The 24,864-nt window shown below is 34.1% G+C and overlaps 1 protein-coding gene across 1 annotated transcript in view; it reads left to right on the top strand.

The window, feature by feature from the left end:
• Positions 1-24,864, top strand: part of Nprl2 (Nitrogen permease regulator-like 2) — a 187,680-nt gene that overhangs the window by 112,348 nt on the left and 50,468 nt on the right. The window contains exon 6 of the mRNA XM_090393218.1: positions 2,604-2,701. Within this exon, the coding sequence (XP_090249344.1) occupies positions 2,604-2,701 (98 nt within the window). The remainder of the gene's footprint in view (positions 1-2,603; positions 2,702-24,864) is intronic.

The following is a 24,864-nucleotide window of genomic DNA, read 5'->3' as shown; positions in this document are numbered from 1 at the left end:
ACTTTTCACCTCAATAAAGGTTGAAACAGGTCTGGATAGTAGCCTTTCTCATAATGCATAGCATTATACACATAGAAGGTTCTGTTTTAGGACCACCTTTGTTTAATTTATATATCAGTAATATAGTTTGAGGTTTGATAGACAATATTCAGCTGCTTGATGGTGGCTAGATTAGGAGGAGCAATGTGCAGTGTCAGGAAATGAAGTGCTGATGTGATGTTGTTATAAAAGGATTCGAATAGGTTGGTACTTGGAGCCAAAGAATAGGAATATCACATTAATGTTCCTAAGTGTAAAATTGTACTTTGCTAAAGAGAATTGTTTATTGTAATGAACTGTCTTTTAGGATGTGAAGGAGGTGAGGGATCTGGAAATCATAATGAATAGAGAACTGAAGTTTGGATAACACATCAAAAAGTTGTAAAGGTTACCCAGAAAATTTCTACTATAATGTGAAGAACTCTGACAAGTAGGGATGAGGAGGTGATAGTTCCAGTGTATAAGACACTAATCAGACCACTTGGGATAGTAAAGCAATTAATATGAAGTCCATAGTGCCTATATACAGGGTGTCCCAAAATTCGAGCAAGATTTAAATTTAGTGCCATTTGTGCGGTAAAGTGTTGCCAACGAGAAAAAAAAAAGACAGCGTGACAGCTGACAGTTCAGGGTTATTAAAAATGACCACACACAGCGAAGAGAATTCGTTGAATGGATTATGGAACAACAACAAGTGGATGCTTATTTTTCGAACAAAATCATCTTCAGCAATGAGGCTCATTTTCATCTTGATGGCTTCATTAATCGACAAAATTGTCGCATTTGGGGTTCAGAAAATCCACAGGTGATTGTTGAGAAACAAATGCATCCACAACGTGTCACTGTTTGGTGCGGATTTTGGGCTGGAGGCATCATCGGTTCCATTCTTCTTCGAAAATGTGGCTGGTAAGGCAATAACAGTTAATTGTGCTCGCTATCGCAACATGATAATCCAGTTTTTTGTGCCTAAATTGCAAGATATGGATGTGGACAACATGCGGTTTCAACAAGACGGTGCCACATGCCATACAGCCCAAGAAACAATTCAATTACTGCATGAGTCATTTCCTGGTCATGTAATTTCCCATTTTGGTGATCAGAATTGGCCGCCCAGATTATGTGACTTAACGGTGTTGGACTTTTTTCTTTGGGGTTTTTTGAAGTCTAAGGTTTATGCCAACAAGTCCATGACCACCCATGCCTTGAAGGAGGAAATTGAGCGCTGTATCAACGAAATTCAGCCACATTTATACAAAATGGTCATGGAAAATTTCGACAAAAGAGTGCGTATGTGCCAGCAAAGCCATGGAGGCCATTTACCCGATATGCTATTCCATGCATAACCCTATACTGTATACTTTATGAAACAATAAGAGATTACAATTTTTAATTAAAACCTGTGTTTTCTATCAAAATTACTTCTTGCGTGAATTTTGGGACACCCAGTACAAGCAGCCTAGTCATGAAGATGCTTCATGCACAAACTTTGTTTGATTATACTTAGATAAAGGATTAAACAAGAACATAATTAATTTAGACTTCTCTCATATAGTTCAGTTCTGGTTTCTCAGTACAGTGATTACTCAGATTATCTGAGTAATCACTGGACTGAATGGGCTAGCATGTCAGTGTAAGCATGTTACTGACTGTGTAAACCAGATAACCATATCTGCAGTTCACTGACCAGCAAATGAGTTTTCCAGTTTTCAAGTAGATAATTGAGAAAGCACTGTATTTTATTTAAATAAATTTCTTGGGGTTAACTTGGGGCTAAACTCAGATCTATCTAATTGATTTCATAAAGCAACATATGTGTACAAAGTCTTTGGCAGTGCTTTATTTTAAAACAGAATTGAGTTTTTTATATTTAAAGGATTAAATACAAACTAGTTTCATTTTACAGCAAGGCAACAGTTATACTTCACATTACATACTCTTATGCTTACAGAAAACAAAGGAATTAAGTTAATTTTGAATAAATTTAATGTTAGGATTTTAGGCTTACTCTCAGTTGACATTCTTCATCTTTATTAGTGTAGTGCCTGTGTACATGTATGTTATGTTTTTATTCCCTGATGATGGCAATTTGACTTTGCTGAAATATAGGAGGTATTAATTAAATTTATTTTAGTTAATACAGTTCTCTATGTACTTAAAAAGTACAACTATGAATGGTGAATATGTAAGCCTTACCACCAGCCAGATTTAATGTTAATAATGTGGGACATCTGATTCTATGCACTTAACTGTTATATGTACATTAATGGTTTATCATTTTGACTAGAGAGTAATTTTGTTCATGAATTATGAAGTAAAACCAAATTTAAATATTAACAAAAACCAGAATACCTCTAAATTATCTACCTACTCAGTCAACATATTTTAACATATTTAATCCTTTTGCGACTTAACAAAAATTTATGTTGCAGTTTAAATTAATTCTGTGAAAATAACTTAAACCACAAGTGTCAAATAAATTACTTATGTGAGTCTTATAGTTAATATATATATTTTCTTGAATTATTGTTATAAGAGGTTAATGCATATTAAACTTGAATTTATAGATCTTGCCTTTTATTGATGGCTTTCGACATGTTGCCCGGATAGCAGCAGAAGCTGATGTAGAAATCAGCCTGGTTAAAGCTTGTGTTCAAAATATGATGTAAGATGTATTATTGATATAAACATTCACATTTCTTTAGAGAATAAAAAATACTTAAATTTTGATGTTTCAAACTACTAAGTAACAAAAATTAGTGGTGGCAAAAATTTTTTCAAGATGGTAATGAAAATTTTGAAAAATGAGCCGTAGACTCATTTTCTATATTTCTATTTTTTGTTTGTTTTATTTTGTTTTGACTGAAAGGAGGTAAGTAAATTTTCAGGAAAGGATACTGTGCAATATCATAAATAGCTCACTACAAATGAAACTATCAGTAAGATTTCCACTCACCCAGCCCAAAACTTAAATAGCTGTTAAATGTTTGAAACAAACATAAGGATTATATAAAGATGTGGAATTTATTGCCTTCTACAGATTTATAACTTCTCCATTCAGAAAATCTTTACTTTGTTTTTAATTCAGATTAGGAATTGTAAACCATAAAAAATGTACATATGGATTGAATGTGCATGTCATCTCACCAATTAGTTTGCTGCTCTGAAAGCCAATCAGTATTGCCAAATCGTTTGGCAATGAGTAAGTTACTCTTCTATAGCTTAGTTTAAAACAGAGGTGGACGATACAACTAAACATTGCAAAATTGAGTCTGTTACTTATCACTTCTGCCACTGCAGTAAGTTTCATATTCTTCACAAAATTGCATCAAAAGGGTAATTAAAAATGTATATTGAAGAACATGGAAACCGGCAGATATGCCTTGAAGCATATTAAGAGCTCGTGTTTTTCAGATTTCAAAGAAACCTTGACCTTTAACATTTTCCCATGGCTAAAACTTGGAGGATAAACAACCATATTTTCATGAAATATTATTTATTACTTTCTGAATGTTTCACTCCTCATATCAGGAGCATATATACTGTTATATGCAACTAATAGGTATTTTTAATACAGATGAAGTAAACGAACAGATTACTTAACTGTTATCATTAATGGAGAAAAATATTCTCCCAGGTTTGATCTGTCCACATCAAACAGCACTCCTTGGACTGTTCTAAGAATGAAAACAAAAATATCATTTCTTACCAAGTATAATTTATTTATCTTGGACTGTTCCATCACCAATGCTTAAGGTTTACTGTTATTGGTGATGGAACAGTCCATCACCAATAACAGTAGCAGGTTGCTGGTGAAATCCCAATTAGGATTAAAGACGGAATCAAACCCTGCTAAGGTTAAAAGCAGAACCATGCTTGTTTGGTATTTGATATATACAGGTGGCAATTGGATTATAATTAAGGAATTTATATTACTTAAATTAAGGGGATATTAAATCCCACATAGTTTTAAAACCGAATAAGAAACTCAAAGATTAGAATCAGAGAGTTTCTTGCATTTAAGTTTCTTGCAATTGAATTTAAGTAATGTTTTCATTGCCGAAATGAAGCTTATTAGCTCTTTATACTTAAGTAAGGAATTTATAAATTATTAATTTCACATTTGCGCCAGAGGTAGTGCGCAGTGTTCAGATGAGAGAGTTCATTTGATCTTTATGCTGAGTTTTATTTTTTTATTTTTTTGAAAATGTCAACATTTAATAGAATTTTCATGTAAAATGAATGTTTTTGAACCATTCACTAATATACTGCATTTTTATAACTGTCACAAATGGCAGTGTTATATCACAAATATATCATAGAGTTAAAACTTAATTCTTAAAATATTTAATATTAGAATCAGTTGTTTTTTGTATCAAGTGGAGATATTTATATGCATAGCAAGACTATGATTCTGTATAATTATACCATAATTTTGAAATGCAATAAGAGAAAAAAAGTTGTTTTTCAGTCAGTATTTGATAAGCTTAACTTAAATGTTGATAAACTGAAAATTATAAGTTCATTTTTCATCAACACTCTTTGATATTGTGGGAAGTTTTCAGTATTAAGACTGCATTATGATGTAAATAAAGAGTTTAATAATAATAATAAAAAAAATTAGCAATATGAATAAAACCCAACAAGTTTTATAAGTCGTCAGACTTACATCATCAGGGGTACTAGTACAAAAAAGTTTTACGCAAGACTATAATTTGTACTAGTACCCCTGATGATGTAAGTCTGACAACTTATGAAATTGTTGGGTTTTAATTACCTATATATATTGCCTATATATACATCATAATGTGGTCTCAATACCAAAAACATCCAACAGAACTGCTAAACCATGGAAACTTACATTTTCACTTTGATATTGTCATAGAAAATAGAATATTGTCATAGAAGAGAAAACATTATCTACAAGAACAACATAATTGTTATTGTGATTTCTTTTATTACTTTTTTTTCGGTAATTTTTTTTGTTTCATTTAATAAAAACTTCAAAATTCTCTAATATAATATTTCACAATTTCACCCCTTTTTTTTTTTTTCCAAAAAAACAAACTCCACATGCTAAACCCTCCCTATACTAAACTGTGAATATATACAGGGTGTTCGGGATAAATTTGACAGTTTCGTAAGGAAAAAGAAAATCTTCTTTGTATCTATTAAATTTAATGAATTGACAAAAAAACATTACAGGCAGAGTTAATTACAATACTATCAACAAGATTTACTCAAAATAACCACCATTAGCATTGATCACAGCTTCAATTCTGCTTCGGAACCTCGAACAAGCTGATGCTATAGTCTCCCTGGGAAGGGCCGCAAAAACTGTTTTAATTTTATCCATTAACTGGGCTTTTGTATTACTGGAAGTGCGATTGGTGTCTTTTTCAACTGCGCCCCATACAAAATAATCCATGGGGTTAAGGTCTGGGGAGTTTGGAGGCCAAACATTTGGACTGGTGAAGTCGTAGAAATTTTCAGACAACCATTTTTGACTTTTCCCAGAGGTGTGGCAAGGGGCCGAATCCTGCTGCCATACATACGGCCTACCATTGCCTACCCTTGTTATCCAGGGCTTGACTACAGTTAGCAACTCCACGAACAAAGCCCGAATTCCAATGCCAGGGTTCTTCAACACCTGTTCCTGCAGATTTGCGAGGAATTCTGCTGTACGAACGCAATCAGATCGTCTGCTAGGGATCTTTCTTCTTGCTACATCCTCGTAGTAACCATTGCAAGTCTCTAGTTCATGCCTGATCGTTTTTACTGTATTCAGGGAGCATTGGGCAGCAGTCGTAATATCCTTATTTTGATGGCGGGCACGAATCATCATGATACAAGTTATTCTCTTCCATGATTCAGGTGGGTTCCAGCTATCCATCCTTTCTGACATCTTGTATGTGAATGAAGAAGGGTCCAAACTTTTAAATGAAGAGAAGTGTGTGTTAATACATGTAACTTACGGAAAAATATAATTAATTATAAATATGTCAAATTTATCCCGAACACCCTGTATATATATATATATATATATAGAGAGAGAGAGAGAGAGAGAGAGAGAGAGAGATTATTGGTTGTTTTTTGCATAGTGAATCCCTCTTTTTATTTTTCTATTCTTTTAAGGTCATAAATTTGCTAGTGATTTATGGCAATAGATTATGGGCTCATGTAATTCGTCCTGTAGTAGTTTGTTGCAATACCTATACAGAAATCCTTGAAATTGTGATACTGTTTATAATATCACAATCAGAATAGTTCCAGGACAGTTTACATAAATTCATTAATGAATTAATTAAGAATTCAGTGAAGACATTGAAACAGTAATTTGTCAATTAATAGTTTTAATGGAACATGTGCACTAGACATATTAAAATAATACATTTTGGAAAATTATGAAGACAACTACCGTGTTTGAGTAAAACTTTAGTTTAATATAACCAAAATCCACATTCGACGTTTAGACCTTTATTTCAAGGTCATCTTCTGGAGCATATATACCATATACAGAGAAACAAGCTGCACTACAATCTACATGGTTTGTTAAAGTTACTGACCAACCGTTACAACAATTATTGGCCTGACCTCTGGTGAAAAAAAAAACTTACCACATCAGCGCTAGAGTCCTATTATTGATATTATCTATTGGTTGTAAAATTACATTGGGAGCAACAACAATGCTGTATATATATATATATATATATATATATATTAACACCATGATTATACATATAAATTCCAACCAGTTGGTATGGAATGGTTTTCAATACTAGCTGAAGGTTGTCTAGAGTCCTGAAGTATGCTGGATACTAAATATTGAGTAGGCTGAATGTGTGCCATCCAGATTCTTGGAATTTTCATGCCACCATTATTGTTGATATTTGGGTGGTTTATCAGAATTTTCACAGGCTTCCTTAAATTTTCTTTCATACCAGATTTTTGTATGGTTTAAAGAGCAGGTACTTTTCCAGTCGATTTGGTGTAAGATGTTGAGAGCGTGATCTGAGAAGCCTGCATCACCAAAATGGTTATATTTAATATGTCTTATGTGTTCTTTCTTATGTATCGAGATTGTACATCCTGTTTCACCAATGTACGGTAAGTTACAGGTGCAGTGGACGCAATAAACTCCAGGATGTGCCAGTGAGAGGATAGGATCCTTAGAGGAGTTGAATATGTTTAAGTTTTGTAGGTGGTTTAAAGGTCGCATTGAGATTATAATGGTGTAGGATTCTGTTGATTTTTTCCGATAACCCTTTAATGTATGGGATGGCTATGGTTTTATTGTAATCTAGATTTTTTTTTTGATGATGTTTTATGAGGTACTTTATTAATAGTATTTTTGTTATAGCCATTATTTATAAATGTGTCGCTGATGATTTTTAGTTCTTGTTTCAGAGCTTGCTGGTTAGAGCAAATTGTTATAGCTCTGTTTTTAGGGGCGTTAATGACTCCATATTTTTGTGATGAGTGGTGGTATGTATTGGCCAGTGTGTGTCGGTTTGCGGTAGACCATGAAGGATAGACTGCCTGATGGAAGACGTGTGACCAGTGTATCCAGGAACGGGAGCGAGTTCTGATTTTCAATTTCAATTGTAAATTGTATGCGTTCATGTTGTTTGTTGAGGTGGCTAAGGAATGTGCTTAGCGTTTGTCGCCCATGTGGCCAGATAACGAACACATCGTCAATGTATCTGAGCCACACTGTAGGTTTTAAAGTGGAGGAATCAAGAGCACTTTGCTCAAAAGTTTCCATAGAAGTCCATAGAAGTTAGTGATTGGGGGTGGGGGGGGAATAGTGGTGAGCCCATTGCCGTACCTTCTTTTTGTAGGTAAAATTTATTTTGCCACACGAACTAACCGGAACGTACTACGTGGACAAAGAGGATCATAATGTCGGGCAGAAATTTGTTCCATAGGAGAAGAATTGTGTCATTGATTGGGACATTTGTGAGAAGGTCAGAAATGTCGAAACTGACTAATAAGTCATCTTTGTCAATTGTTATGTTTTTAATTTTGTTTATAAAGTGTTGTGTGTTCTTTATGTAGGAGGGGATGGGGGAATGACCTACCAACTCCTTGAGTGTTGATGCTAATTTCTTGGCTAAGTGGTAATTAGAGCTATCTATTCCTTCCACAATAGGTTGAAGAGGCACATTTTGTTTGTGTACTTTCGGGACACCATATATTCTAGGAGAGTGGGCGTAATGGGGTATAAGTTTTTTAACTGTGTCTGACGGCCATGAAGTGATGGACTTAAGTAATTTCTCTGTTTTTTTCTTTATTCTGTTTTTTGGATTATAGTTTACCAGCTGATAGGTGTTTGTTATCGGAGACTAGTTGATTCATCTGATGGATGTTGACCTGTCAAGGATGACAGTAGCATTGCCTTTATCTGATTTCGTTATAATTATGTCTTGATTAGCTTTAAATGACTTGATTGCTGCTAGTTCCATTTTTGTAAGATTGTTATGTATGGTTTTATTGTTCAGATTTCTTATTGCCTAAAAGAAAGGACATATTAAAATAACTTTCACGCCTTACACATGTAACAAAAATTATATAGAATTTATTCAAAAACTAATGAATTTCATTCAACGTTTTTACATGAACATCCTCAGGGAGTTACTGTTAACTACATACAAAAGATGAATGTTGGGTAGGGTAACACTTCAACAAATTACTAGTTAAAGTAAGTTTCATGGCTTACACATGTAACAGAAATTATATATAATTTATTCAAAAACTCCATTATATGTCTTTCAGTGTTACATGGGCATCTTCAGGGAGATAAATCATTAACTACATTCAAAGGATGAATCAAAATAAGGAGTCATAAATCGTTGTATATTACATTCGCTCATCCTCTCACCATCATTCATCACAAAAAATAGTTATCAAGAATTACTTAGAAGACGTTACAGATCCGAGAGGCTATTCTTAGAATCAACATCAGCTATGAAGCACTCTCTCTCAACCTCAGCAAGTATGGTTGCATTAATTTACCAAAGATGTGGGAAGCTATCATTTTAAGAAATGTTTGATCCCTAGAAAGTGGCACGTAAGGGCACTAGGTGTCAGTTACAATTTAAATTGTTTCTATAATTACTTGGTTTAGTGCTGTGTGTGTGTGCATGTCATAGCTTCATCATGCTCTGATAATGCTGGGTAGAAAACCAGCAAACTATTAGTGAGTTTAATAAATGTATTTTTTCCTCTTGGTGTTAGTTATACCTTTAAGCTTTATTATGGGTATTATCAAGTCTTGTATGCAGAGCTCATGCAATCTGCTCTTCTAATCCCCTTTCATTAGAATAAAATTAAAAGTAATTTGATGTGCAATGGATACAACAAAACTACCATTCAAAAAATTATTGATAATTGTCATCCTTCTTCAAAACTACAATCCAGTGTAAAAAGAATTTCTATACCCTACTTTAAACAAACCTCGGAACAAATAGCAAGAACTCTTTGTAAATTCAGTCTATATGCTTCCCCTCAAACCATCTCGGAAACTTTCTACCATCAACAAAGGATACATTTCCATCTCTTTCCTTACCAGGTGTCTATCAAGTACCCTGCCCATGCTGTCTTTCCTATTTTGGAACAGACTGGCCATTCTGCCTTGATTAGAATTGAAGACATCAAGACTGTATTGCATTTTTGGAATCTGACAAGTCTTGTCATGCTGCTGACACTAGGTACAGAGGTCTTTTGAAACAGATAAAATTTCTTCACTCCAGCAAGTTCAAATTTGATCATCTTTTCGTTGAAACGTGTGAAACACTAAGAAATCATCCGAATCTGAACCAATCAGGCTGTATGCCAATATCCAAGTTTTGGGAAGTGATCACTATTAATTGTTCATTAACTTTTTTTAATTAATAATTATTTTAATTATTATTTTTTTTAATCTACACAACTTAGAGTTGTTCCTTTGAACTCTAATAGTGTAATATTTATTTCAACTGTGACATGAGCTAATATATGCATGATTTATGACCCATTATTTTGATTCATCTTTTGAATATAGTTAATAGTCTATCTCTCTGATAATGTCCAGGTAATGTTGATTGAAATATATTAGTTTTTGAATAAATTCTATATAATATTTACTATGTGTAAGCTGTGAAACTTACTTTAATTAGAAATTTGTCTAAGTGTTACCCTATCCCATTGTCTTTTGAAAATTACAAGATAATTTACTGTGGATGATGAAGGATTCAGTTTCCTTTCAAGAACCTTATATTTAGTATTTATAAACCCATTCATTCACTATTGAATGGGTTTATAAATATATGTGTTTATACATGTGTATCTGCTGATTAAAGCATTCCAAAGTAGATATTGATTATTGTTTTGCAAAATGGATAAATTGGTTGACAGGTAGATTTTCAGGAGTTCAAGTTGTTAGGAGTCAAGTTCCCCAGAGTTCACTTTCAGAAGAGTAGTAAATTGTGCAGATGATTGATCTCACTTCTCTTTAGGATGATCTTGGAAGACTGTCATAAGTACAGAATAAGATTTGATTTTTCTCTCAATTCAGTACAAATTGTGATTTGAGAAGAGTTTATACTTAAATTTGAGTAGTTTGGTTAATGATGAATTTAAGTTGAGGAATCTTTTTGGTAAGATAACTAATATATCTCAGAAGATTGTGTGTTTGTAAAAGAACTGCATGCTTACAAGAAAGAAGTTATGATATAACTAACTTTCTTCTTCCTCATTAGGAAATCAGAGATTCACACAGATGGTGAGGGATTGTACAATAAACACTCACCATACCAAATTATCAAAAATCCCATCTAAAGCCCAGTAGCAGCAATTATGTTTGAAAGAAAATTAGCTCTAGCAAGTTTCCTACTATTGAGTTAGAGTTCGCCATAGTAAAAGTTCACTACATCATGATAAGCTAAGCAGATCTCTTGCTTAGCTGTAATTTGTTATCAACTAACCACAAAGGAGAAAGGACTTTAAAGCTTTCATGGAATGTGTATAATGTTGATGACTGGATTATGTTTCACTTGGTTGAGCTAGGCATTACTAGAAGATATAATTTAAAAAAAAAAAAAGTTAAGTGATACAATTAGTTTTACTTAATTTTTTTATGGTTAGGATAGAAAATATATAAAATGATTTTCAACAACAACAAAAAGGTTGCAAACACACGGAATGTCATTAATAGAGTGGACTATTGAAAAGTCATGGCTTAGCTATGATTTTTCAATTGTTTATTATAGTGAAAAAATCCACTGAAATGGTGTTTGTTATAGTGAGAGTTGACAGGGAATAGTTTTAAAGATGAATTAATGAAATGATTATAGGATAGGCTAAATAACATCAAGTGATGTGCATAATTAGATTTGAATATAAATTAACAAGTTTTAATAATAAATTAGGTGATGTGCATAATTAGATTTGAATATAAATTAACAAGTTTTAATAATAAATTAAGTGATGTGCATAATTAGATTTGAATATAAATTAACAAGTTTTAATAATAAATTAAGTATACCAAGAAATTATATACTTGGTCTTGATTTAATCCTTTATCCAAGCGTAGGCAAACAAGGTTTTCTCCTGAAGTATTTTCAGGACTGGGGCAACTCATGGTAAAGGTGATGTGACTTCACATCACTTGCCTTAGTATCCCATAATGCAAAGCACATCCTTATACATCCTTGTAGACATGTATAAGTAGATATGCAAAGTACATCTCCTTGTGGACATGTATAACGCTATGCATTATGGGAAGGGTCACTACTCAGACTGGTTTCGACGTTTATCGAGGTCTCATCAGCGGGAACCAGACCCAGAGGTGATACCAAGATTGAAGTAATGCAGAAGTCATATTTTTCTATATGAGTTGCCAAAAAGGTGTTACACCTTATTATTATAATACTCTGGATTATTATTATTCGTGACACCCCCAAGGAGTCCAAAGGCTCATCCTGGGAGGACACCTATTATACAACTCTCCATCTCCACTACTACACAGAAACTACTACCAATCACCTATATCAATGCCATCTACTACCTACAACCATCGCCACAGCTAGTATTTTTTTGTCTGTAAATTGTGTGTTCTGAAAGGCCGATTTGTCTGTATGCAGGATGAAAAACCCGAGTTTCCGGGAGGAAAAAACCTTGCCACCTCCATATGAGATCGACTAACTCACAGTTGTTGAAAGTTTTTCCACTTGGTTATACTATAAATTAAAGATACCAAAAAATGATACCACCTTTACCACGAGTTGACCCAGTCCTGAAAATACTTCAGGCACAAACTTTGTTTGCCTACACTTGGATAAAGGATTAAAACAAGTATATAATTTCTTGGTATCTTTAATTTATAGTATAATATAACCAAGTGGAAAAACTTTCAACAACTATCTATCTCTAATCCAGAGTGTTATAATAATAAGGTGTGACCCCTTTTGGCAACTCGTATATGAAAATATGACTTCTGCATTACTTCAACCTTGGTATCACCTCTGGGTCTAGTTCCCACTGATGAGACCTCAATAAAGGTCAAAACTGGTCTAGGTAGTGACCCTTCCCATAATGCATAGCATTATACATGTCTACAAGGAGATGTGCTTTCCATTATGGGATATTAAGGCAAGTGATGTGAAGTTATACCAGCTTTACCACGAGTTGCCCCAATCCTGAAAATACTTCAGCGCAAACTTTGTTCGCCTACACTTGGATAAAGGATTAAACCAAGCATATAATTTCTTGGTATTTTTAATTTATAGTATAACCAAGTGGAAAAACTTCCAACAAAGTTTTAATAATATTGATAATGTATTATATCAGTATAGTGATTTTTAAGATATTAGATCTTCTAACGCTTTGGAGATATCAAACACAGATAGTGTAACTAATTATACCACCATTTCTGTGGTCATCAGCACATCTTCTGGGGTCACATATACACCATCTGCCTACAAAACATCATGTTCAGTGGTAGACACAGTATATGAATAAATTACACTTTACTGCACATACATGACCAAGAGAATCTAGTCCTATTTAAACAGGGGGAAACAGAGGTTTTAAATTAATCCCACCATTTGGTGGGATTATGGTCATTGCTGTGCTGAGAACCAGTTTGCCAAGATCTAACAATGAGGATCTCTTTTTAATAAATTTAGTTTAATCCTTTATCCAAGTGTGAGCAAACAAAGTTTGCGCCTGAAAATATCTTCAGGACTGGGGTAAGGTAGTACAACACTGGGCAACTCGTAGCAAAGGTGGACCAAGCTAACATCACTCCTATCTCAGTATCTCCCATAATGCAAAACACATCTCCTTGCAGATATGTATAATGTTATGCATCAAGGGAAGGGCCACTACCCAGGCTAGTTTCGACCTTTATTGCGGTCTCTTCTCTTTTTCAGGCGCAAACTTTGTTTGCTCACACTTGGATAAAGGATTAAACTAAATTTTTTATAGTCTAACCAAGTGAAAAATAAACTTTCAACGATCTCTTTTTATTTAAGATTCTAGGTTTCCTTGCTGATTTTTTTGTTTGTTTGTTTTTTCTTTCCCTCCACCATTGTCTACCTTACTAAGACTAAGTAATAAAATTCCTGAAGACACAAATAAGGAATGTCACTAAGATTGTAGATATCCTGTTATTAAGTGTATGCAGTTCACATATGTTTAATTATAAAGAATTATCAGATTCAACAGTGATTCATGACTATGGATACTTCTTTCCTTCTTCACAAATGCATGTTTCTGCTATTAAGTAATGATGAATTCTCTCTGGCTTAATTACAGTACATGAAATTAAATCAGCATTAAATCAATATCCTGCTATAATTCATAGTAATCAGGAGAGGATTACTATGAATTATAGCAGGATATTATTATGTCTAGAACTGTAAGTTTGTTATGGACAGTGGCTGATTGACAAGTATCAGAGAATAATGTACAGAGGTGCCAAGGCTAAGAGAAGGAGTTGACCAGTGGAAAACCCATGGGACTTGGGCCATTATTGTTTAACTTATATATTAATGATATTGGGATTGGTCTGGATAGCAGTATACAATTATATGCCAATGATGCACAGTTAAGAACAATGACAAGGAACATTTCCAATACAGAATCTTTGCAGGTTGATCTAAACAAACTGGTACTCTGTGCAAATGACAAGTGTCAGTTCAGTGTTGCTAAATGCAAAGGTATGCATTTTGGATTGAGGACATTGCAAAGAATAGTTTATTTTTTAGTAATTTGCTACAGGTAGATCAGGGAACCTAAAGAACTAGAGATTATGGTAGATAGTTTAGGGGCCATTGCTGAAAAGAACACTGGGTTCAGAGGAGATGAGGAGACAGTTGAAAAGATTTGATAGTGGGCAAGCAAGATCATTTGTGTGAATGCAATTGTGCATATGAGAATAAACTGAGGGAATGTGGTCTTCAGTTTGAGTAATAGACAGCAGAGAGGAGACATAATAGTTGTAATTTGGTAAGTGGATCTTGCAACATAGACACGAGTAATGTCCTCTCTAAGCTGCAGGTGCACAGCAGTAACTGAAATGCTTCCTTGCCTACTGAATTTTTGCACAGCTACCAGTGGGACTTATTTGTTTTCTACATGAAGCTGTATAGATTATTATGCATATTATAAAAAACTTTAAAGTGCATCACAGTCATCAGGTTGTAAAATAATTTATATGCAGAGCAATAGCAAGTCCACGTAGCTGTAAAATAGAGTGAACATTGGACACAATTGAGATTTTATAGTTCATGGCAGGTTGGGGAAAGAACTTGGAATCATCAATGAAAACTGCCATGAACTGTAAAATCTGAATTGTGTCCAATGCTCACTCTATTTTACAGCTGCGTGGACTTGCTATTGCTCTGCACATAAATTATTTAAATTATTTTACAACCTGACGACTGTGCCATGGTGTTTGGTGAGTGTGTAGAAGTACTAGATGATGAGACCTACAAACTAGTGAACATCATCACGCTTGATTCCTTTGAAATAGGTTTTTATCACTATCATTGATTTTTACTGTGTCAATATGCAGTAGATTTATTCTCTCTTGTTCCATAATAAATTTACCGAAGAGAAAACTTTCTACTGAAGCATTGGAACCAGGCAGTCTCAAAATAGATTCAACAATGGTTTTCATATTCTCAAAAGGAATGTTTTCATAATGAAAGTGTTGGAAAACAATCAGAATGAAAAGAAAAAAGCCAAACCATTTTGATAATAGAAATAAATCTTCATATGACTTGCAAGTTATCAGAATATGATAATACTCTTTATTTCTGAACAATTTGCTTTATAAATCTTGGAAATTGGATACAGGACATATATGTTTCATGCTGAATGAGAACTGTCATAATTAGTATGTTTGACTTATCATGGTTTATAATAATAATGTGATTTTTCTCTCTTTTTTTGCTTTTAAACATTATGTTTATCTTTTGTCTCCCATTTTAAATGAACATAAACATTAACATTTTTAAACATTTTTATCTTGAATTAAAATTTTTATCTTGGATTAAATCTACATAAACATTTTTATCTTGGATTAAATCTACTTGTGCATTCTTGAATATTAATATTGTTAAAGATCTTTTCTATATTGCCATTTTTATGTGGTTCTGCTTTTGCCATCTGTTTATCCTTCTAGTTTTCTTCAGGACTCTCAGATGTGATTTCGAGGTCTTTGGTGATATTTTATTTTTAACCCATCTCTCAATTCCATATGTTAAAATTTGGTTTTAACACTCCTGAATTTTAACTTGGTATTTTAGCTAACTTCTCTCTTGTTTTATACAAATTTTTTCAACTGGCTCCCTGCCATACCAACCTTTCTTTTTCTGTTATCTACTTCATATTTAGGTTTCCATGTTCTAAAATTGTGGAACAAATATGGTAACTGAAATGTTGCTTGTTCTGTTTGCTGTTGCAAATGTAGAAAGTTTATTTCTCACTTGGTTAGACTATAATAAATTTAGTTTAATCCTTTATCCAAGTGTGAGCAAACAAAGTTTGTGCCTGAAAAAGAGAAGAGACCTCAATAAAGGTCGAAACTAGCCTGGGTAGGCCTTTCCCTTGATGCATAACATTATATGTATCCGCAAGGAGATATGTTTTGCATTATGGGAGATACTGAGATAGGAGTGATGTTAGCTTGCTCCACCTTTGCAACGAGTTCCCCGGTGTTGTACCACCTTACCCCAGTCCTGAAGATACTTTCAGGTGCAAACTTTGTTTGCTCACATTTGGATAAAGGATTAAACTAAATTTATTATTTTTGCAAATGTAATCGTTTTCCAGTTGCTTGATTATTTTCATAGTATGTATTTTTTGTCTTTTTATACCAAATTTGTTACATCAGTTATTTTATTAGGTTACAACTCCCTCAATGAAGACTGCAGCAAATTTATATAAGAGAATAGCATCAATCTGCACAGTATTTGATAAATGATATTTTGTTTTCATCCTTATTCTACTCAATTGTAAGCAAACAAATTTTTGTTTTCACATGAAATACTTATGCAATTAGGCTACTCATATATATTAGAGAATAGTTGACTTCATATTAAGTTTTTGTTGTATCTTATTATGCACAACATGCTACTTTTTTTTGTGCCATATGTTATGGCGCAAAAAAAATGGTAGCATGTTGTGCCATATGTTATGGCGAGTCACTACCTTGTCCAGTTTTAACCTCAATTAAGATTGCATAATAGGTGTTTTTCACATTATTTATGGATATATACAAGTGTATAATTGTGAGGATGTTTAATTTAGTGGGATATGACTTTTGCAATTTTGATAACTGCTGGTATCTTCATAGATCAAGCTTGACTAATGAGATGTCAGTAAAGATAGATTTGACAGAGGTTGATGTGAGAATATAGACAGATGAACTGAAGTTACTTGGAGTATTGCAAAATTAGTGAACACTACCTGTGTGTTAAAAGAAGGTACAAGCAAATTGGCATTTCAGTTGTCGTATACCTTCACATAATACACAGGCATAAGGCATTGTGTCTAACCAAGCTGTTTAAGTCTCATTTTTGACATGGTTCCAAGGGAGTAGAAAGAGGATGAAACAGTTTGATTACATAAAGGAGGCCCAAGATAAAGGTAACAAATTAGATTAATCAATATCTCAGAATAATGGTCAGGACACAAGAATGGGTGGATAGGAATATGATATGCTGTGAAGGATAAGTCTTGCCTTAGTATCCACTTTCTATAATAAAGTGATAGGTTAGTTGGATAAATGAAATGTCCAAATCATAATACTTCTGAACTTCATAAAGACATTTGATATGATACTATGAAACTGTAACATCGAAGCAAATTGGAATGAAGGCTGGTGATATGGATAAGAGTATGGCTTATGACAGACATCAATGAGTCTTATATGGCAGAGTAGAAGCTAGGTGCAGCTGTGTGTCACAGGGTTCTGTACATTGGCAATTGCTATTTAATTGATACATTTATAATATAGATAATGATTCCAGAAGAAATATTTTGGTTGTTTGCTGAATGCAAAACTGGGGAAGGAAGTAGTTAATAATAAAAGTAAGGTGATATAGAAATCCTATGAGATGATTTTAGATAAACTGACAGTATGTACAAAATTGCAAGTTTAATGTGGTGAAGTGCAGGGTTATATACTTTGGAATGAAAAGATTGCAAGTCGCATATTACATTGATAGAATTGGATTGCAGGAAATCAGAAATGGGTGTTTTCAAGGTAGTGTAGTATTTGGGTGTTGATGGTCCTCTCCATTACTTTAGATAGATGATGGTAATAGTTTAATGGTAGTGATTTGTCATCCTTTTTTGAGAATGGGTTGAAAGGCCAATTTCCAAGCTGTGGAGTAGATACCAGTATAGTAAGAGAGCATAAACAGGTGACGTAGAACAGGACACTTGCCTGTGTACAGGAGTCATTTCTAGTGTGCAAACCTTCAGGACAATTGGAGGAATGCCATCAGGGCCAAGTACATTAATCATCTCTGGTGAAAGGACAGAGGTGTCATTGAGTATTTGGCATCTGGAATGGTCGGGGGGAGCTTTGCTATGATCAGTATGTATGTATTGCACCGGAGGCAAAGTGTAAGCCAGAAGATTGTCTTTTTCTATGGGTGATGATGCTATTGAGCCATCTGGGTATGATAAGGGTGGGCAAAAGTTATGACCAGTTGCTTTGGCAAGAGACCAAAAGGCCTGGCTGCTGTTTGGACAAGATGAAAGTTCCTGTTTTTTTGCTCTTTCAAACTCTGTTTTGGAAGCATATAGTTTTCTCAAGCTGTTTTGGGCATAAAAGGAAGACTTGGTTCTGTGCTTAATTTTTTGCTTGTACACCTTTGGCACACCTTTTGGAGAACCAAGGCTTAGTTATGGGACAGCAGTTCAGCATAGTGTGGGGAAGATATGTTTACAGGTGAGTAAGGATTACTTTGTTGATATGTTCAGTGCATATGTTTGGATTAGACTGAAAACAATAATCCAGTCATGGGAACGAGGCATAGAAGTCTTGGAGGCTGTCCAACTTGGCACTGTTATAATGCCAAACTACTCTTGTTTGGGAGTATCTGTGTGACTGCTGTTCCATGGAAGAGGAGACAAGCACTAGATTGTGATCTGAATTACCTAGGGGGTGGGGGCACTACTGTGTACTTGGAAGGGTCACTGAGGAAGAGGTCTGAGGTCAGATTTGGGTTATCTGTGGTAGGCATGTGGACAACTTGTGTAAGATGGTTTGTGATGGCAAATGTCTCAGCATCTCTGCCTGCTTGGTCTGTACAACTGGAGGAGGAAAGCCAATTGGTATTGTGATCTTAATGTAAACATTAAAATCTTCTAGGAGAATGATTTTGCTGTTTGGGAAAGCTGTGATGAGTAATGCTTGTGGGGGATGAGATTTGGGTTTCTGTCAGGAAGAGTAAGTGGGGTTTGATAATAGACTAGAGATGTTAGTGGACACCATTAAGTGTAGAGTTGGGGCTGCGGATGTTGGTGAAATGAATACAGAATGCTCTGTGGGGCATATATTTGACTGCAAAGGTGATGCACATTTCCTATGCATTATCTTCATACTAGTGACTCAAATTTCTCTGCATCATTATTATTATTGGAACCTTTAATGCAGATTTTAATACATACAAACATGGTGTAAAAGAAAATTCAGTAGCAGCTTTTTAAGCCACTCAAAACCAGTCCAACCCTAACAGAAAGTACAAGTAGTCTAATTTCCAGTTTTGAAATCTGTTAACCATCACTCTGCTTGGAAAATAACTTTGATTCAAGAAGTTAGCCTGCAAGTTTAGTATTGCATACTCTCTCTAATTCCTATTGTTTGCTTAAATCATGTTGTATCTATTATTTCGAAGAATCTGTTTCAGTCATAGTCTCAGTAACACTAAATGACTAGATGTTTCTAAATTCTACTGCAATTCCCACCTTCATATCCTACCTATATATGAATAGGTATAGTATAGCATTCCTTGTTATACCATAAATTCTCATTGCTTTTTTGTTTATTTGCACAAAAAATGGTGGAGATGCAAAATGTTTAGGATAATCCTGCCTTCTTTGGCATAAGAAATGAAACCTACAGAGAAACATTTTCCACAAAGTAATTGAATAGTATGTATCATTCATTGTAAGAGAAATTTGTAGAACAGCTACAGTTTTGAGTTAAAAAGCATTTTAAGTTACACTTGCTCATTGTTTCATCCTTCATATGATAGTCAGTATCTGGAGTATGTGTGTGTGTGTGTGCATGAACATAGTAATGTCCTTTTTAATTGGCCACACTGCAATCTCATGGTTAGTAAGGTGTCATTGTAATATTACATTTAAGGATATATGGTAGAGTGATAGCTTAGAGTCCTATTTAAATAATTTTAATGAAATGCACAGGTGCTTAAGGCATATATTTGACAACAGCTATTAAAACTTAGAAGAGCTAAACACTTGTTCAGCTCTTCTAAGGACCTCTTCCACTTCCTTACATGCTTCTCGAAGATTATATCAAATTAAGATGTGCATATGCAAGTTTCCTACATTGCTGCATCTCATTGCTACATACAAACATGGTATAAAAGAAAATTCAGTAACAGCTTTTGAAGCCATTAAAAAACAGTCCAACCTTAACAGAAATAATGGTCTTAAGGATATCCGAGATTTGGTCAACTCACATTTAGTTCCTTCACAACTCCCATCTCATCTCATTTTCCTTTCCCCCTCTTTTACCTTGTAGTGTCAAGGATTTATTAATCATTGGACTTCAACCGTTCACAGGATAAGGTGGTCAGCCCTATGCCCTGGGGTATCATATGTCTGCATTTGTGTTGAGTTCTCAAGGCCGGTTTGCCTGCTTTGCGGGATGAAAAACCCCAGATAAACTGGGGAGAAAAATCCTACTTTCCAAAGACTGGCTAACTTGGCTATGGCTGAGGAAGATCCTTCAACTCCTCACATCTCCGACGGGAATTGAACCTGAGACACTCCTTCCCCAGGCATATGGTTGTGAAGTGTACAGCCATTAGGCTAACCATGCAGACTCACAACTCCCATTCACAGACTTAAGATAACCGAAAATCATTGTTTATTCTTTAACTTATGACTCCAAAATCATGCTATACGTTTCATAACTAGGACTGTATGCTGATCATCTAATAAACTAGACTCCTAGAATCTGATCATAATACTATAACTTATTTCAGCAGATTATTACATACATTATGTTGATTTTATTTGTCAGCATATATCATCGACAGCTATCATCAGATATCTCCTCAATCACCTGTGTATTTTAATACAGTGTTTAATAGGTCTATTTATTTTCTTCAACTACCACTTTGGTACATATTCTTAAATGTTATCTCTGCTATGAAGTGGTAAGGAGGCTTGCTTGCACCAACCATGAGCTATGCCACCAGTAGCTATGCTGCTAGTAGGGCCTCTATAACTGAACAGATCAAGAGGTAAGAAACACTCTGGTCTCCAAGTGGAAGGTTTTTCATAAGGCTTTGGATACCTTACCAAATAAAAATCTCTAACTCAATGCTTCTAATGAAAAATTTATCTGACAGAAATAATGGATGATGACCAAAAAAGGACAAATGTCTTAGGATTCTCTTAAATACCATCTTATTCTGATGCCAGAAGATTACAGGGCATCCAATTAAAAGTGTAATTAAGGACATCCCTCAGTCCTCACTTAACATGTCATTAATTTGCTATAGCTTCTGTCATCTCTCGTGTGTGGGGTTGATATATACATAATGATAATCATTCATTGGGTAATTATATGGAAATAGTGGATATTAAAGATCAGACATTATTTCAAAGCCAAATGGTGGTGGCAGTAGATGGCGTTGGTGTAGATGATGCGGTTTGCTGTAGTTGGTGGAGAAGGAGAGTTGCCCTCCCTTGATGAGTTTTTGAACTCCTTGGAGGTGTCACATAATGATGATAATAATGTGTGTACAGTCTATGAAAGTTTGTAATTTGACTGGAGAGCTTATGATAATGCAATCTTCAGCATCAGAGTTGCCTTAGCTTTTTTTGAACGAAACCAGTTTGAAACAGCTGTCAGGTCAGTGACATCTAAAATCTTTATCATATATACTAAAAAAAAAGCAAATATATAGATGCTTTGGCAGCAGTCTTTTTTTTTTTTTTTTTCCAAGTAGTGCAAGCTAAGGCTACTGATGCCAAAGATTGTAGTCTCATAAGCTCTCTGGTCAAATTACGGAACTTTCGTAGTTTATACATGCATTTGGCTTTGAAATGATGTTTTTTTTTAATATCCACTATTTCTATATAATTTATGTCACCAAAATGAAGCCGTATGACTTTTTCTTTATTAATTCATTTGATAAAATTATCTGATTCATTCACTCAGATTTAATTGATATGTGATCACTAAAATCTAAAAAGCTTTTAGTGATAATATAGTAAGATCTTTTTCTTGTGGATTTTGTCCCATTAAAAAAAAAAAAAAAGCCTAAATATATCATTGTTTATTCAACATCCTTATTAATAAATAGCAGTAGCCAGATGTTAACTTTGTTTTATTGAATCACTTTTCTTCTTTCAAGAAATGTAGATAAAATTTGTAATTTTCATGGAAGATTTTGTACACTATTTCAATAGCAATGGGCTCCTATCTGTCATTATATGGTGGGACTTTATCGGCACTCTGATTCATCAGTGTTCTATGATATCATGCTTGGAGGTGTGTTAAGTTTTATACACATGGAAACAGCTGAGAACTATCATAAAGAAACATTCAAAGGAGAGAATATGTAAGTAGGAAGTTTGTTTTTTCTAGGGATGAATCTTTTAAAATAGTCTTGGTGATATAATCAAGAATATGAAGAAAATCCTTTCTTCCTGTGTGTCCATCTGCAGATACTAAATTAAGCAACAATCATGCACTATTGAAGTTTAAATAGTGAATAAAGAGAACAGTGGCAAAATAGAGCTAAATATTATAATAAATTTAGTTTAATCCTTTATCCCAGTGAGAGCAAACAAAGTTTGCACCTGAAAATATCTTCAGGACTGAATATAGTGTTGTACTATCTTACCTGGGTAAGTAGTACAACACCAGGCAACTCGTAGCAAAGATAGTACAGGTAAGATAGTACAAGACTATATTCAGTCCTGAAGATATTTTCAGGTGCAAACTTTGTTTGCTCTCACTGGGATAAAGGATTAAACTAAATTTATTGTAGTCTAACCAAGTGAAAAATATTGTTTCATAAGGACATTAGTGTCTAACAAAACTATTTCTTTAATAAAAATGGATAACAGGATTGCTGTACACTTCCCATTTTACTTCTGTAGAAATCTATATCAGATTATGTTGTTCAGTACATAAGGTATAATGAAATCTAATGAAGTTGACGTGTGTGTATTTATCAGTGCCTTCCTTTCTATACTAGTTTTTGAATTTGATACTCATATATCCAACAAAGAAACTCAAGGAAAGTTAGCATCTGCATGCTCAAAAGGTTAAGTTAGGTTCCAGAAGACTATTTTGAATCATTTGAATAATTTATTATTCTATTCTTCTCCCTTCTATGTGTTAGGCCTACCGGCCTGTTACAGAGCTGTCTTAAGCTCTTCTAAGTCGTACCCATCCCAAAGATAAAGTGACTAGGCCCTGTGCCTCCTGGTATATTCTTTGTGTAAATTGGGGAGAAAAACCATGCTCTCCAAGCCCAAGACCAGCTAACTTGGCTATGTCCGAGAAAGATCCTTAAAGCTCCTCACGTCGGCGACGGGAATCGAACCCAGGACACTCCTTTCCCAGCCATATGATTGCAAAGCACATAGCCACTAGGCTAACCGCATGGACCATTTACTATTCATGTGTTATTTTGTACTTTATGGGTGAATTTTCTCAGATTATGAAGCTAGCCTCACTTATTCAAGGAAAGGAAGTATTTTATACATTTTGCTGTTCCTGTGGGTGGGGCTGTAAAAAAATGTTTTAAAAAAAAAATTGTTTTTCTACATTAGTATTTTATTAATTTTGGTTTCTTAACTGCATATAATCAGCACTTGTGATGTACCTGATAGTGATATTTATGTTAAAATGAAATATAAAGTATGTGGTATTTACTGGATATCTGATAGTTGTAATAATTTCAATGTTCTTTATTGTAATTCACAATTGTCAAATGTGATATCTGCTGTTCATCATAAAGACATTCTCTTTTCACCAACGACAATGTGTCAGCCATTACTGACATCACTTGCAGCTTAGTTGAAGCACGTGTGCTCAATGAGGAGATTGATAGGTGATTGACAGCTGATGGAGAGAGAGCGTTCAGTGTCTGGGTACCAAAGAAACAAGAAGGTTTAGAATGCAAAACAGAAATTGTTTTAGGAAGTTTTTAAGAAACTACAACATTCGGAATATTGAAGATTCTACAAAGGAATTGTATGAATCCTTTAACTGGAAGAGTTGAGACTGTCAACAAGTGAATAGTAAATAAAAGGAGATATTAATAGATGTTTGTTTCAGGAAACTCAAATTGGAAAATTTCGTCTTCTGTCTCAAGTACACTGATAAAATTAATTATTTTATTGGTACTTGGTGAAATCTAAAACTGTAAAGTGGCTTTAACGAAGAGACTATTTTGATAGTGTCGTTCATAAAGTAGTAAAAAAGACTGTTTTTCTCTGATAAAAGATTTGCGTTTCTTGTAATTAAGTTGCCTGATGTAAGAATATCTATGCTCCAGTAAAACAGTGAGGATGAATGGAACAATATATGCTAAATAAGAAAGCACTGCATAGTCCTGTGGAAGTTAAGAAGTTTTTAGATTTTGAGGAAGGGCTGATAAAGAACTGACTCTGAACATTTATTGTTTGTAGGAAATTGTTGTAAAAACAAAATGTTCAGTATAGTAGACTGGTTAAGCTCATTTTAAACAAGCCAATAATAGAATGAGTCAGTGAGAGAATGAATATATTCCTTTAAGGATAAAGAAGATCTCTGAAGTATAGTTTTAATTTATAAGTCCCTGGTTCCAATTAGTTTTGCAGTTATTAATATAATTTTATTTACAATGTATATGTAATATCTGGAAGAGGATATTAAACATCTGAAGAAGCGATTGGCTGATGATAATGAGAAGGAGGAAGTTAGTATTACGAAGAAAGAGTCAAAGGATAGCTGTATATCATTATATGGAGATCAATCATTAGAGGTGTGATGACTAATAAAGTGCACAAAACATGCTTTCCTGGTTGTACAGTGAAGCAAATAACTGATGCATTGAAGAAAAGAAAAGACTA

The sequence above is a fragment of the Typopeltis vanoorti genome, chromosome 5, assembly GCF_054136105.1.
Source record: "Typopeltis vanoorti isolate ZY-2024b chromosome 5, IOZ_Tvanoo_1.0, whole genome shotgun sequence".
Lineage (NCBI taxonomy): Eukaryota > Metazoa > Arthropoda > Arachnida > Uropygi > Thelyphonidae > Typopeltis > Typopeltis vanoorti.
The sequence above is the reverse complement of the archived record's forward strand: the minus strand, read 5'-3'. Positions and strand labels throughout refer to the sequence as shown.